The following is a 14,733-nucleotide window of genomic DNA, read 5'->3' on the forward strand; positions in this document are numbered from 1 at the left end:
CCCGCGTCGCCCCGCCCCCGCGTCGCCCCGCCCCCGCGTCGCGTCGCCCCGCGTCGCCCCGCCCCGCGTCGCCCCGCCCCACGTCGCCCCGCCCCACGTCGCCCCGCCCCACGTCGCCCCGCCCCACGTCGCCCCGCCCCACGTCGCCCCGCCCCACGTCGCCCCGCCCCGGCGCTCTCCCTGCAGCCATGTGGGCTTCGGCCCTCCGAGTGTGGGGTCTTTGCGAGAGGTTTCGTTCGCCGCTCGGCGGACGGCAAGCGGCTCTCCTTCCGGGCGGTGCCCGAGGCGTGCACAGCTCGCCAGTCCCATGTGGCAAGAACCTACTCAAGAAGTTTGCTTCGAAAACCAAGTAATGCGCACCGAGTCTGGGTGAGGGGCTCCGGGGTGGGGGCGGTGCCCATGCAGCCGAGGCGACGCTCTCGAGTCAGGGGGCAGGGGGCAGTGTCTACGGGGGGGGGGGGGAGGGGGAGTCCCTGGGGTGGTAGGGGGCGGGGGGGGCCGACGGGGCGGAGTCGGTGCCCACGGGGACGGGTCAGTGGGGCGGGGGCGGTGCCCACGGAGATGGGTCCACGGGGCGGGGCTTCACGCACAGGCCTTGCCCTGGGGCCCTCGCTGCGGTCTGCCCGTTAGACCGATGCTTACGGAAAACTCGCAGGCAGTCGCACTCACTGGTTAGCATTTGCTCGTGTCCCCACTCAACCCGCTTCCGTAGTGGAGGTCATAACCTGACGGTGCGTCAGGAACGTACGAAGCAAAGTGGTGCGGACATTTCTGGTGGTTCTTGTAGATTCATCAGAGGGAAGGAAGAAAGCGCGCGCGTTTTCTTCCCATGTTACTGCTTCCTTTGTTGGCCTAATTTGAGGATAGTTTTCTTACCGTGACAGAAGTAGAATACAGTGTGTTGGTTTTCGTCGCACACTTTCAGTTCTGACTATGGTAGATAGGGTTGTGTGCTTGTTTTATTTTAATAGATTAACTTTTAAAAACATTTGCAGAAAACTTGGCAGAGTACAGTTAGTTCCCGCGTAACCACACCCCACGTCTCTTACGTTAACATGTTAGTGGGGCACATTTGTCACCTTAAGGAGCCAGTACTGATACGTGATTATTAACTGAAGCATATGCTTTGTTCCAGTTTCCTTTTTTTTTTAATTTTGTAATGTTTATTTATGTTTGAGAGAGAGAGAGCATGAGCGGGGGAGGGTCAGAGAGAGGGGGAGACACAGAATCGGAAGCAGGCTCCAGGCTCCGAGCAGTCAGCGCAGAGCCCGACGCGGGGCTCGAACCCACGAACCGCGAGAACCCACGAACCGCGAGAACCCACGAACCGCGAGATCGTGACCTGAGCCAAAGTTGGGTGCTGAACCGACTGAGCCACCTGGGTGCCCCTCAGTTTCCTTAGTAAAAACACCCTTTTTCTGTCCCAGGACCCTATCCAAGGACCCCATTACATTTAGCCACTGCTCTTGACTGTCTGTTTGGTGACCTTGATGGGTTCAAGGAGTTACGGTTAGATATTTTCTAGATATTTCTAGATATTTTCTGCTCCTCTCTTTGGATTTGTGTGATTTTTTTTCTTCTAACGATTATGTTGGCATTGTGGGTTCTCGGGCTGAAGACCGTAGAAGGAAAGTGCTGTTTCCATCATGTCTAGGTGCATACCATCAATATGGCTTGTCTCTGTTGGCATTGGCCTTGATTACGATTTGAGGTCACGTCTGTCAAGTTTATAAGTTACCTACTCCCCATTCCATATTATTGTTTTTTTCAGTGTTTGTTCATTTCTGAGGGGGCCAGGCAGAGGATCCAAAGCAGGCTCCAGGCTGAGAGCAGAACCCAACGTGGGGCTCGAACTCACAAACCGTGAGATCATGACCTGAGCTGAAGTCAGACATTCAACCGAGTCACCCAGGTGTCCCCCCCATATTATTTTCTTTAGGGGGACCTCACCGTGTGCAACCCACACCTCAGGAGGGGGAGTCATGCTCTTGAATTGTTTGGAATTCTGTGAGAGATGCGTTTCTTGTCCTGCATTTACTAATTTATGTCAGTGTGGACTTAACAGGTGTTAACTAATACTACTTTATTTTGCTCAGATTGTTTTAGCTCTTTCATTTAGACACACTCATCATTGTGGGTTTTGTGGTGGGTTTAAAAAAAATAGTTTTCTTTTGTGCACTTTTTTCCTGGCACATCCTTTCTGGGCCCAAGAATCAGCCGTTGCTCCAAGGGGCTCTGGTTGCTGTTATTGCAGAACGCCATCAGAAACGATGGTTTGAGAGCTGGCCTGTCCATTAGGCCTTTTCAGCTGACAAAGGAGAACGTACGTTAACTTTAACTCTGTATATACGCTTGCCTGTAAACGTTTCTACACGTGACCACCGTGTTGGTACACAGAGAGACGAGCCCCATACTGATGTCCACATGGCTCATCTGGCGCCCTTTCCTCGCTTATCTGTAACCTCCCCCTGCAGCAGGTGGCCGGCCTCCCCGCCACCACCCTGTTACTCATCCAACCCCAGCACGTGCATGGCCGCGTGGCCCTGGGAAACTGCTTTCTCAGGTGTGGTACGGGGCTCGGTGCAGCTTGGTAGGCGTTCTTTTAAGATTCTCTTTCTGCACCTTCGGGATTGGAAGTAGACCTTAAGTAAACATCAGAAGGTTGAATGAAAACTGTCTTGTCTCCCCTACAACCCTTGTTGATTAGATTCTAAATTCCTTAGCATCCCAGTGACATAATTTCTGTGCCCAAGTTTAGCCCCTTAAAAAGAATTTTGGTATTGGGGCGCCTGGGTGGCTCGGTCGATTAAGCATCTGACTTCAGCTCAGGTCATGATCTCACGGTTCGTGGGTTTGAGCCCCACGTCGGGCGCTGTGCTGACAGCTCAGAGCCTGGAGCTGCTTCTGATTCTGTGTCTCCCTCTTTCTCTGCCCCTCCTCCGCTCATGCTCTGTCTCTTTCTCTCTCTCAAAAATATATAAACATTAAAAAAATATAAAAAAAGAATTTTTGTATTATAGTATTGAGTTGGTGTGTATAATATTTTTTTCTTTCATTTGCCTTCAGGGTTATAGTTCTTACTTTCTCCCCACAGAAAGAAGTTTTGGTATGAAGGTCCTTCCTTGGGCTCTCACTTGGTAAGTCCAGAGTAGCAGCTGCTGTAGACTCTGGTGGGCGTGAGGTTCCAGAAGTCGGCAAAACTCCAGCCTGGCCGTCCTTCCATTTCCAAGTTTGAATGCACAAGGTCTGCAGGCTGGGACTAGATACACTGGTAGAGTGAATTTTGACTTAAAAAAAAAAAAAAAAAGTCATACTAAAGTTTTCTGGAATGTTGTCTCTGTTATCAAATACTAACAGTGGTTTTTTGTGTGCATGACACGTGTAGATGTGCTGTAAAAGTTTATATAATAAATGGTTCTTGTTAGAAAAATTACATTGTGTGTTAAAAACCACTGAATTGTGTATCTTTAGAGAGGGAGAATTTTATGGTATGTGGATTATGTTTCAATGAGATTTTGGGGAGGAAAAAATATATACTGACAGTACTTTTAATTTTGGAGGGGCGCTAGGTACAATCTAGGAAGGATCCAGGTCTGTAAATTGTATCTTAATGAATCAAGCTGAGATGGTTGAGGGTAACGTTGGTTTTTGTTTTTCAAGGTGCTGAGTCCTTCCCAGCTCCCTTTTTGTAGATTGGGACAAGTTTAACGTACAGTTGTAACGTTGGCCTTTCTGTCTGTCCTTCTCGATGGAGATGTACAAGCCGTCCCAGTTGGGATTCCTGACGAAGACCACCTCAAAGAAAACCAGGAAGGAGGACCAGGTGCGCCTGAGAGCCCTGAACGGCCTCCTCTACAAAGCGCTGACTGATCTGCTGTGCACCCCTGAAGTGAGCCAGGAGATCTGTGACCTGAATGTGCAGCTCTCCAAGGTAGACTGGGCCCGGGCGGGAGGAATCGGGGTGAGGCCCGCAGGCCTGCGTCTAGTGGTTAGAAAGAAGGCGCCATGCTAGACTCAGGGTCTTTGAAGTTCAGTAGTGATGCTAAGTGGGACCATTCGAGTTGTGAGGACGGAGGGGACGTGTGCGCATGTGTGTGTGGTGTGCAAGCACTGAGGGCGTTGTCAGATGCCCAGGAAGCACGATGGGTGGACGCGTGCGCGTTTGTCTTGGTGAGAAGACAGCAGGTGCCTCCCTGCGGTCTCCCTGTGCCTAGAGCGAGCTGAGCTGGAGGGAAATGGGAAAATAAGTGGTAGTTCCGGCGGTTCTGATGTGCGCTGTGGGCTTGGGGTCAGGGACGATGAGGGTTTGGGTTCCGGGCCCAGCTTCACCCCTTGTGAGTGTGTGGCCGGAGATGATGGCCTGTCGCGGTGCCCGCGGGAGCTCCTGCTTCTGGGTGGTGGGGGCCTGGAGCTGAAGATTGCCGATGAGCTGGTCTCCAGCCGCGGCCTGTGGTCCGCGGAAGCCCACGGAAGCGGACAGTGACTTGAGGCTGGGGTGGGTGGGGCTCAGGTGTCTCTGACTTCAGACTTCTCGGCCTGCCGTGTGTACTGGAAGACGACCGTCTCGGCCGAACAGAACGCGCACACAGAGGCCGTCCTGCGGAGGAGCGCCGCGCACGTGAGGTGACCGCACTCTTCGTGTCTGCTTCCGCACGCACCTTGTGTTTCCCTCTTGTTGCATTAGGTTTTTTTGCTTTGAAGGAAAATTCTGGACGCATTTTCTTACATTTCAAGATGTAGTTTACATCTGCACGTGAGACGTCATCTTGGACAGCGGTTCTCACGGTGTGGCCCCAGACTTCTGGGGACTGCTGACACCCAGGTGTCCCTGTGGTCGTTGCAGCTTCATGCCATGTGCTCCCAGTAAAACACAATGCCACTTCGGTTTAAGGATATCTGTGACGGGGCGCCTGGGTGGCTCGTTCGGTTGAGCCTCCGGCTTCGGCTCAGGTCATGACCTCACGGTCTGTGAGCGTCGGGCTCTGTGCTGACAGCCTGGAGCCTGCTTGGGATTCTGTGTCTCCCTCTCTCTCTGCCCCTCCCCTGTTCATGCTCTGGCTCTCTCTGTCTGAAAAATAGATAAACGTTAAAAAAAAAAAAAGACTATCCATGATGAATAAGCAAAAGTTACTAATTTTATTAAATCCTAACTCTTGGGTACCTGTCGTTGTAATGTTCTGTGTGGTGGGAAGGAAGCCTAAAATAACCTGTGCTGGTGTGGTTGTCTGGGAAACACACAGTTGATCGTGAGCTGAAATAGACACTGTTCACTGGAAATGACAAGTGAACCGCGAGCTGTGGTTTTTTCAGATTTGGGTATTTGACACATTTTCTCTAAAATGAGCAAAGTGAACCTGTCCCTTCAGGGAAGACAACTGACTATACTTGTTGCCAGTGATAAAATTCAAGCTTTCAAGTGAAAATTGATTTTAGAAAACCTGTATCCACCACCGTGATTTTGGTAGCTTTCTGATACTTAAAGACTCTCGATGAGAACGTTGGTCATGTTGACAAATGCAGTGTCATACTGGTCAGTGTGTCAACATTCTGCAAATCTGGGTAATTTGGTGAGCCAGTGTTTTCCAAATGACTAACGCCTGAAGTTACAAACTCAAGCATAGGGAAAGAGCCATTCGAGGTCAAGAAACACCAGTGGATTTTAATATGACAGTGACACTCATTGATCTGGTTTCAGATTCCACGCTGCAACTAACTTTAACAGTATCCTTTGTTGAGTTTTTGTGGAGTGTCGGAGAAGACCCATTCTTTTCTGGAGTGGTGTTCATTTGCTCCTTTTCCAGTTACAGGGCAGTGTGAGGCCGGATCTTCTTCTAGTCCAGCCAGAATAACAGAGCAGCTTGGGTGCAGCGGGGAGAACGTCTCCCAGTGAGCTGGGCATTAGAGAGATTTGTGACTATGTAAACAAGGCCACGTTTCTCAATCATTTTTTTGGGAATAATTATCTTCAATGGTTTAGTTATTTTTCATTAAAAATCCCACGTAAACATTTAATAGGTTTGTTATCTTGAATGAATGAATGTCTGTTTTTCAAATTCTCACTTTTACTTATAGTGTGGTAGATACAGACAGATACAACACTCATCAACGAAAGCTCTTGGGTGTCCTCAGTAAGTTTTAAGAGTATAAAGAGGTCTTGAGACTAAAAAGTTGAGAACTGCCGAGGTGGGTGCTAGGAAAGGAGTTACTGTGTTTTCTCCCCAGTCTTATAAGAAATGCAGAAACCTAACCAAGCAGCACTCAGAACTGGATTCCCTCCTTCCCGCTTCCTTCCTCTCTCTGTTCCTCTCGCCTCTCCCTTGTACCTCACACTTCACTTTCAGGAGAGGGGGATGGAATCCTATGTGGAACTAGGGTTTGCACATACCGTCTGCTTCAGCTCAGCTGACATCATTCCCAGGAGGCCCTAGGAGTCTCTTTAGAGGAGAGGATTAATTGTGTATCAAGGAGTGCTCAGTTAATTTCATTTTTCTCTTGTTAACAGAAACAAGAAAAAGATTTCTGACAAGTGTTGTACTAACAGCATTGCTTTCTGATGAGTTTTTGGGTAATCAGAAAATCCAACCGAACAGACCGTCCCTTTCCCCAGCTCTTCTGCTCACCTGAGGTTTGGTGTAGAGGCTCTCCTGTAATCACGGGCCAGGACCTGCTGTCACTGTGTGCAGAGAGGCTGTGCTCACCAGTGTTTTCGCTGCGGACTGGTTGCAGCCAGTTCACCTTAGTCTGCTTGTATCAGTGACCGATGCAGAGAATGACATGTGCCTGAGAATGGCTGAGGACCTCGGTGCACTTGTGTGGCCTTGGTGCCAGTGGATGTCCACTGGAACGAAGCCGAGGCGGGTCGTCGGTGCCCAGACCACGCAGCCCACTGCCGCGGTGCTGCCCGGGAGGCGTCTAAGCGAAGATCAGGTTATTCGTTAGGATCTCAAGAGTTGCATTTAGGCAGCTAAAAATAGTTGTGATGATGTGTTTTGTATCCCTTTTGTGATGTGGCGGTTGCCTGCGGAAGACTTTCCTGGGCTGACGTGTTGGTGTTTTGAGTAACGTGATAAGCAGATCTTCTGTCTTACCTCTCCGTGAGGTTACTGTATATTTTTCTGTCCGCTAAGCGTCACCTGCAACACGGTGTGCCTTGTCTCTCTCCAGGCACATTTTGATGTCCCAGCAGACCCTGAGGAACGTGCCGCCGATAGTGTTTCTTCAGGACAAAGGAAACGCGGCTCTAGCTGAGGTAAGGCTAAGGGACCTTCCATAATGAGCTTTTATATGAGTAAGATTTTATATTTAATTTTGAGAGATTCAGATGATGATGTATACAGTTAAAGGAAGCAACCCTTGGCGGGTACAAATGAAAAGTGAGGCTCCCATGCCTCTGTCCCGGCCAGACTCCCCAGAAGGAACCACTCTTCAGGCTTTAAATTTTAACTGCTTACCACTGTATCTCTCACCAGGACATCAAGTCTCTGTTTCTTGTCTTACAAAGTTGATGCAGGCAAAGCCGCCTCCCTCCCTGGATCTGACCGTCTATAGTTACTTCACACCAGAGGTTACTTCTGCAACCGTTTTGTATAATTTCCCTTACTTTAAATACTGTTAATTATGAGGTCTAAAACCTGTGTGTAAATATATGTGTGTATATATTTGTATCTGTGTGGTGTTACCTGGTGGTCATTAAGATACGTCACACTTTTAAAAAGTTTACAAAACCCCCAGTAAGTAGCACTTACGATTATGATTAGGTAGCTGTTATTCACTGCAGGACTAGGTAGTTTTTAGAGCCACAGAGGAAAACAAGTCTAATCGCACATTTTTATCTTTGTTATTCATTATACAAGCAACACTGAAAACCTTATACAAACAATAACCTTGACAGGTAGGGGCTTTTCCTAGCGACAAAAGGAGACGGAGGAGTGAAGTGACCAGTGCCAGCTTTAGAGAACCCAGGAGAGCATAGGTTAGGCGTGTGCCGGGGAGAGTGCAGCAGGGAGCTCACGCGTGCGTGTCCGGTTGAGTTGGTGGAAGGAAGTACCTCTGCTCTCACCATCCCAGGCTTGTCCCTCTCTCGCCAGCGAGGTCCTGCCTGGCTCCGTGGGCTCCTTTCTAGAAAAAGTGATTGGAAGGAGGGAGGCGCGGACAGTGCTCAAAGCATCCTGGAGCGGTTCTTTCTCCAGAGATGCTGCTGCTGGGTATTCGCGGTGGAGGCCCCGCGTCTGTCCTCTGTGCCCTTCCTGTGCCGGGGGCAGAGTTAGGCTTCTGCCTGGCTCGCTGTCACTGTAGTCAGAAGCAAGCAGGGGCCCGACCGAGGGGTCTCTGATGGGGGCAGGTGGCTAGCCGAGTGCACGGTCATCACGGTCATTGTTGGCTGGCTCTTGCGGAAGTCAGTGCGGTGGTTTTGGGACCCTTGTGTCCGTTTGTGAGAGAGTTGAAGTCAGCCAGTGGCAAAGTAATCTGGATAGACACGCAGATTTGAAGTTGGGGTTTGTGGGTGAAACTTGGAGTCTCGTACCCTCGGTGCACGTGTGTGTCGTGTGGGCTGCACGCGTGGAGGCGTCGCGGGCGGTGGGAAGTGGTAGCGGCCGGCGGTGGTCGCAGCGCGTACTTCGCAGTGTCAGGAAGCAGAGCGGCACCAGCTCCGTCCAGGCCGAGCCCCGAGGGGCACTTGGCTTTGCTGCCGTCACTGCCGGTAGGCCCCGACGTCCCTGGTGTCGGGAAGAAAGCGGGAACGGAAACCACAGGGAGGTGCGGCGCGTGCCCTTCCCCCGCAGCGGATGACACTAAACGGTGACCACACCGCGCGTGGAGGAATCACGGGGCTGCGGCCCCGCCACCCTGTGGTCCCGTGGAAGCCGTGCACGCACATCCTGTGACCCAGAGCTCCCGCGGGGGGACCCACGGAAACGCGTGTCCGCCAGAGGTGTGCGGGTGCTGGTGTTGGGCTTTCTTGTAGGTGCCTAGCTCTGGTTCAGCCGTGGAGGGGTGAACGCGGAGCCCCAGGCGAGGCCGTGGTCCCTGTGATTCTGTCTGTGGGACGTGCAGGGACATGTGCGACCGGTCTGTGGTGACGGAAGTCAAACTAGTGCCTGTCTTTGGGCAGGGAGTGGGCAGGAGGGGCTCGAAGTTTCCTGGGGTTCGTCTCCTTAAACGTCAGGGGGATGTCCACAGGCACAGTCCCTTTGTGACATGTCATCGAGCCGTATGCCTTGATGTCCTTGCGCTCTTCCCGTGTATTACATTTCAGTCAAAGGGTTTGTACGATGTCGATTTTGTCATAATTAGAAAGGACGAAAAGTAGATTTTTAAAGAAAATACATAAACTGTGTTCCCGGCGTTGGGATTTATTACACATTTGCTGGTCTCCCCACTTCTGAGAGCAGGCTTGGGTGGGCCGTGCTCGCCTCGCCCCACGGGCCTCATGCTAGAGCCTGGGCTTCTCCTTGGGGTGGGCACTGAGCCGCTTCGGTCCTCGCCCGAGGTTCTGTGCGTGCGGAGTTCGGCTGGGACTCAGCCCTGCAGCCTGTGTTGACGTGTTAGGGTTTGGTGGTGTCTGCACTGGTTCTTTGTTAAGACTTTTAACGAAAGCTTTGCTGCGGCAGGATTTACCCAGAGGCCCGCCCCGTCCTCACCCTTCCCACCACCCATCTTTTCTTTTTTTAAGTTCTGTATCTCTACACCCAACGTGGGACTTGAACTCGTGACCCTGAGGTCAGGAGTCAGATGCTCTTCCGACCCAGCCTACCGGCTGCCCCAAGTTTTCCTTGTTAGATTTCTGCAATTTCACACCTAGGACGTTGTCTTGGCACCTGGCTGCTTTTGCTCAGCACTGTCTTCGAGATTCACGTTGTTTCGGTGTGAGTGGTTCCTTTTTTCTTGGTAAGTGGGGTCATTGTACGAATACGCTACGTTTCATTTGTTCACCTTCTCACGGACGTTTGTCTGTCTTTCTGATTCTCGGTTGCTGTGAGTGAAGCTGTTGTGAACGTGTGTGTCCACGTTTTTGTGTGGATGGACGTTTCTGTGTCTCTTAGGGCAGCACGTAGGAGTGGCAAGTGTCTGTAATTGTGAGGAAGCCGCCGGTGGCAGGTGAGCGGGGCGCCGTGGCGTGGCTCACGTGTGTCTTCTCGATGACTAGTCGAGCACCTTCCCCTGTGCCTGGTGGCCTTTCCTTGTTTTGTCAGGTCTCACCAGGTCTTTTGCCCAGTCGTGTGAGGTGCGCTCAGGGTGGACCTTCACAGGATGGCCACGCGTCCTGTCCTTGTCGGGTGCGAGCACACGTTCTCCCAGCCAGCTTGGGAGACCCACGCTTGGTCCTCGTGTTGTGGCATCGTTAGTGCTGTTTCTGGCATTTTCTGTGGACAGACTTTTCCCTCGGTTCTGCCGTTGGTTTGTGATGATGCAGTCTGTTGCTGCAGAACGCCGGGCCCTGGTCCCGGATCTGGGCCGTCCCGGGCCGGCACTGTGGCCAGGTAGGGTCCAGGTGTGTGTCCTGGGCACGCGGGTAGAGGTGGGAGCCGCCCCCGGTATCCAGGGAGCAGGGGCCTGTGTAGCGCCCTGGGCTCAGCAGTGGTGTGCGTGCCCCCACCGAGGGGAGCTCTTGTTTCCAGATTGGGCCCCTCAGACACCTTGGAGCTGGATTCGCATGCCGCGCCCCTGACTGTGGCTTTGTTGCTATGCCAGGAGGCTTTCTTTTCCCAAACACACAAGTTCTGTGGCAAAGTTCAGTTTAAGTGTTTTATACGACTTCATTCGGAATCAGGAAACGTTACTTAATTGAGCTAATAGTTAACTGGTTTCTTCATAAATTTGACTGAAGTTTACAAGTTTTAAGTGTAGTTTTACGAAAGCCTCGGTTCGTTATTAGAGAAAATGTGATTGCTAAGTAACAGGTGTTTGAAAGCACAGACTGGTGAATGGCCTCATCCCGGGGGATGTCACCGGAGGGGCACGGAGGACAGTTGGAAGGCCTGTGTCTGAGCTGGGCCGTGGTGCAGGTGGCACAGAGGTGTGGCTTACTGAATTGCTCTCTATGCCCCTTTCCAGGTTGATTGGTTACTGGCAAATGCTGATTTTGGGCCCCCAGAGGAAAGAGAAGACCGTGTGCAAAGTGATGCCAGGTACACGTGGACATGGTTTTGATTGTCCTGGGCAAACGCCCTGGTGTGATTCCCACGGCAGCTGCCCAGTTCTGCACCCCTGGCCGTGCACTGCCCCGGCAGCCTGGCAGTGACCTGTGGCGGGTCCCGGGGGCAGTCTGCAGTGGTTCTGAGTACTCAGCAAGGCTGCTCGGAGTGCCTCGGTGGTCTATCCGACAGTGCTGGAGCCCGTGGCATCTGCCATCGCTATGGTGACTCCTGGAGAGGGGACAGGTGTCTCTCCCTCGCCCTGTTTTTCCACTCGGCACATTTTTACTGAGCATGTCCTGTGGCTCTGTTCTAGCATGTACAATACGTATGTGAATAGAACAGACATTGGGGTCTTTGGAGCTTGCATTTTGCTGGCGGAGACCCACAGGGAGCAGTGAATCCACAGATGATTGTGTGTCAAGAAGGGCATGTAGGACACCCCTTCCGTTGGGGAGGGGTCAGGAGGTGGGGGCGGTGCTGCAGCTGAGAAAGAGACGTGAGCTGTATGTGGAGGGGCCCCGTTCCGGGTTCCGGAAGAGCTTCAGCAGGTCCTGAGCCTGTGTTCTCAGAGCGGGCGCGTCAGCGTCAGGGGCAGCACTGTCAGGACTTGGGTGGGGCCCCCAGCGACCTGCTTCCCAGGGGAGGGGACGCTGCGCCCCGAGGGCCCCAGGCAGCAGTGAGTGCCCGCATCCCGGACCAGCGGGGAGTTGAGCCTTCCGGAGCCGAGCAGGAGGGGGGTCAGAGGCAGGACACGGCCATGTTTGGGTTTTGACAAGTACCCTGAGTGGCACATGTAAAGGACCATACCCATAATTCTGCCTGACGGGCCTAGCACGCTGGCTGTATTTGGGGAAAAGCAACCGAGAGGGCATCTGACGGGAGGGCTGTGTCCAAGCTGTCCTGGGCTGCACCATACACGGGAGCGGAGCCCCTTCCTCGTGCCGTATCCCCCAGCCTCCCTCGGACGTCAGTGGGTCCACCAGGAGGTGGCCGGGAGCCCCCACACCGCCCGGCTTCACCCACGCTTCACCTGACGTCTCTTCTCCCCTCCAGGGGCTGTGGGGCCCTGGACGCCCCTTCACGCAGCACCCAGGGCCCTGCCGCCTGCTCAAGTCTGTGTGGGATTGATCACGAGGCGCTCAACAGACAGATCATGGAATATAAGAGGAGGAAAGAGCGAGGATGCAGGAGCGAGAGCCCCGCGGAGTCTCCACTGACACACACACGAGAGGGAAACGTGGCAGCCACACCCTGCGCAGATGGCGACCTCTCCCGCGAGAACCACCTGTCGAGGGCAGCGAGTGGCTACCCGGACCCTGACCTGGATGGCTCGCGAGGGGCGGCAGGAAGGGCGGAGGTGACTGAGGGGCGGAGAGGGGGTGGGGTGTGAGGCTCTGCTGGGCGGAACCACGGTCCCACCGCCCGGGCAGCCTTGTGACTTAGCCTGAGAAGGAAGGGGGCCTGTGGGGACAGTCGGGCCTCTTTGTCCCGCTTTTCACCCCTCGCGCGCTCCCAGCGAGCAAGGCAGAGCGTCGCCTTGCGTGTGATCCCGCTCATTCCCTAAGCGCTGTCCTCCTGGTGGACTTGGAATGGCCCCACGTCTAGTTTTCCCCCGGGCAGGACAGCTGCCATGCAGGGAGTGTGGGTCAGGGGCGTCACGGCACTGTTGGAAGGAAGTGAAAGAAACCCTGCTCCACGCGTGACCTAGAGCAGCTGCTCCCGGGCGAGGGGCACCTCCGTTTCCCGAGTGCCATCGGTGTCGAGATGCTGAGGACGGCATCGGCGCGGCTTGGATGATGAGACGGGCGCTAGTGAGGTGGAGCAAGGAGGCTCGGGACTTGCTTTTTTTTTTTTTTTTTTTTTTTAACATTTATTTATTTTTGAGACAGAGAGAGACAGAGCATGAACGGGGGAGGGTCAAAGAGAGGGAGACACAGAATCTGAAACAGGCTCCAGGCTCTGCGCGGTCAGCACAGAGCCGGACGCGGGGCTCGAACCCATGGACCGTGAGATCATGACCTGAGCCGAAGTCGGCTGCTTCACCGACTGAGCCACCCAGGTGCCCCAGGGACTTGCTTTTGTAAACAGTGTCAGGAAGGAAGCACTGCTGTCCCCTGGGCACCTTCTGGCGTCTGGTAACAGGGCCGGTGCCCAGCAGGCAGGCGGCACCGGCAACGCGGCCTTTGTGGGCACAGCAGCCCCTGTTGAAGGGACCTGTCACGGGACACGGGCGGACCACTGGGAAGCTCTAGGCACGTAGCTGCCCGGGTGGCACTCGGGTGATCCCGTCTGCCCTGGAAGGTGCTCGTAGCCGCGCGTGTGGAGCATTTCACCCGGGAGTGCGGTTGCTGGCGTGCGCACTGTCAGCTTGTGAAAATGTACGTGCTTTGCTCTAACCAGGAGTGGGAAGACGCACCTTGAGCCTGCCGTCCGGAAAGGGGAGTTCATTCACCACATTCCCGGGAGGTGGGGACATGCCGTGCAGGGCCACTCGGGGAAGCTCCAGGGTCGGTCAGGAGGCTGAGGGAGAGGACAAGGTGTGGCTTCTGCAGGAATGAATGGCCGAGGCTGGATAATGTGAGTAGTTTCAGCAGGCTCTGGGCTATAGGAGTGCTTTCTGCGTGTTGAGTCCTGGCCCTGGGGGATGTGCGGCAGAGGAAATACTGGCTGGTGTGCAAGAGCGAGATGAAGGAGGTGGTCGGGAGTGTGTGCTCTGGATCTGTGGGTCTGTGCATAAAATGTGAGTTTACAGGGGAATGGTTCACTGTCTTTAGGAATTAGCCCTGGGAGGGGCAGTGTCTCCGCAGCCAGCAAGGCCCCCAAGATGTTATAACATCACAAATACACGGTATAAAAACCCTGACTGATACAGGACCCTGCGGCACTGGGCAGCCCGTTCTGCTGACCGTAGATCTGGTCTCCACTGCCGAAGGTGTCCAGACGTCCATGCGGAGCAGCGGGAACAAGCCTGGATTCCTGGATTGTGAGCTCAGTGTGCCGTGGACGGGGACGTGCCCGTCTGTGTTGTGTGTCAAGTAACGGGCACTGGGAGAGGCCGGTGCGGGGTGCTGGCCTGCTCTTTTCTTTCCTCTTTTCCACCTGTGCTTCCAAAAGTCAACAAATGGCAGGAAAAAGATGTGTTTTTAGACCGGGAAATTCTGTGCTCCGTACTCCTACCGATTGTCTTAGGTTCTCCCTGTAAGTACAGTTGGAGACCAGAAACGGGGCCAAGACTAGAGCGGAGACCGAGGGGCTGCCTGGTGGTGTGGACTGGTTTTACAGAGTTAAAGGTCACCTTAACAGCATCTCTGTTAGCTGCTGGCATTTGGTACTCTGCACCTTTGTAAGGGTTCATCTTCTCTTTGGGGTGGAAAGAACCCTCACTAAGCACAGGACCTCTGAGTGCAGAGAGTGCTTCCTACTTCACCTTAGCGTTTGTTAGAAGGACTTGGAACTTCAGGTACAGCGTGTTCACGGAGCTTCTGGGTTGTGCGTGTGGAGGTTTGCGGGTGGGCCTGGCAGCTCTGTGCCTTCCTGGCGCCTTCTTCTGCCTCGTCCCAGGCCACTCCCTCTCGTACAAGCCGGGCGTCTACGG

At 53.6% G+C, this 14,733-nt stretch overlaps 1 protein-coding gene across 3 annotated transcripts; it reads left to right on the top strand.

Annotated features, from left to right (window-relative positions):
* Positions 1–182: 182 nt before the first annotated feature.
* Positions 183–12,970, top strand: RBFA (ribosome binding factor A). 3 transcript variants are annotated; one of them, XM_042910785.1, is made up of 7 exons: positions 183–349; positions 3,095–3,137; positions 3,755–3,931; positions 4,511–4,623; positions 7,165–7,249; positions 11,056–11,129; positions 12,192–12,970. In XM_042910785.1, the coding sequence occupies exons 1-7, from the start codon at positions 189–191 to the stop codon at positions 12,526–12,528; spliced, it is 990 nt and encodes a 329-aa protein (XP_042766719.1). In that variant the 5' UTR covers positions 183–188; the 3' UTR covers positions 12,529–12,970. The 3 variants fall into 3 exon arrangements, with proteins under 3 accessions (XP_042766719.1, XP_042766720.1, XP_042766721.1); XM_042910786.1 differs by having other exon boundaries at positions 318–369; XM_042910787.1 differs by lacking the exons at positions 183–349; positions 3,095–3,137 and adding an exon at positions 3,148–3,244.
* Positions 12,971–14,733: the final 1,763 nt, after the last annotated feature.

Source organism: Panthera leo, chromosome D3 (assembly GCF_018350215.1).
Source record: "Panthera leo isolate Ple1 chromosome D3, P.leo_Ple1_pat1.1, whole genome shotgun sequence".
Classification (NCBI taxonomy): Eukaryota; Metazoa; Chordata; class Mammalia; order Carnivora; family Felidae; genus Panthera; species Panthera leo.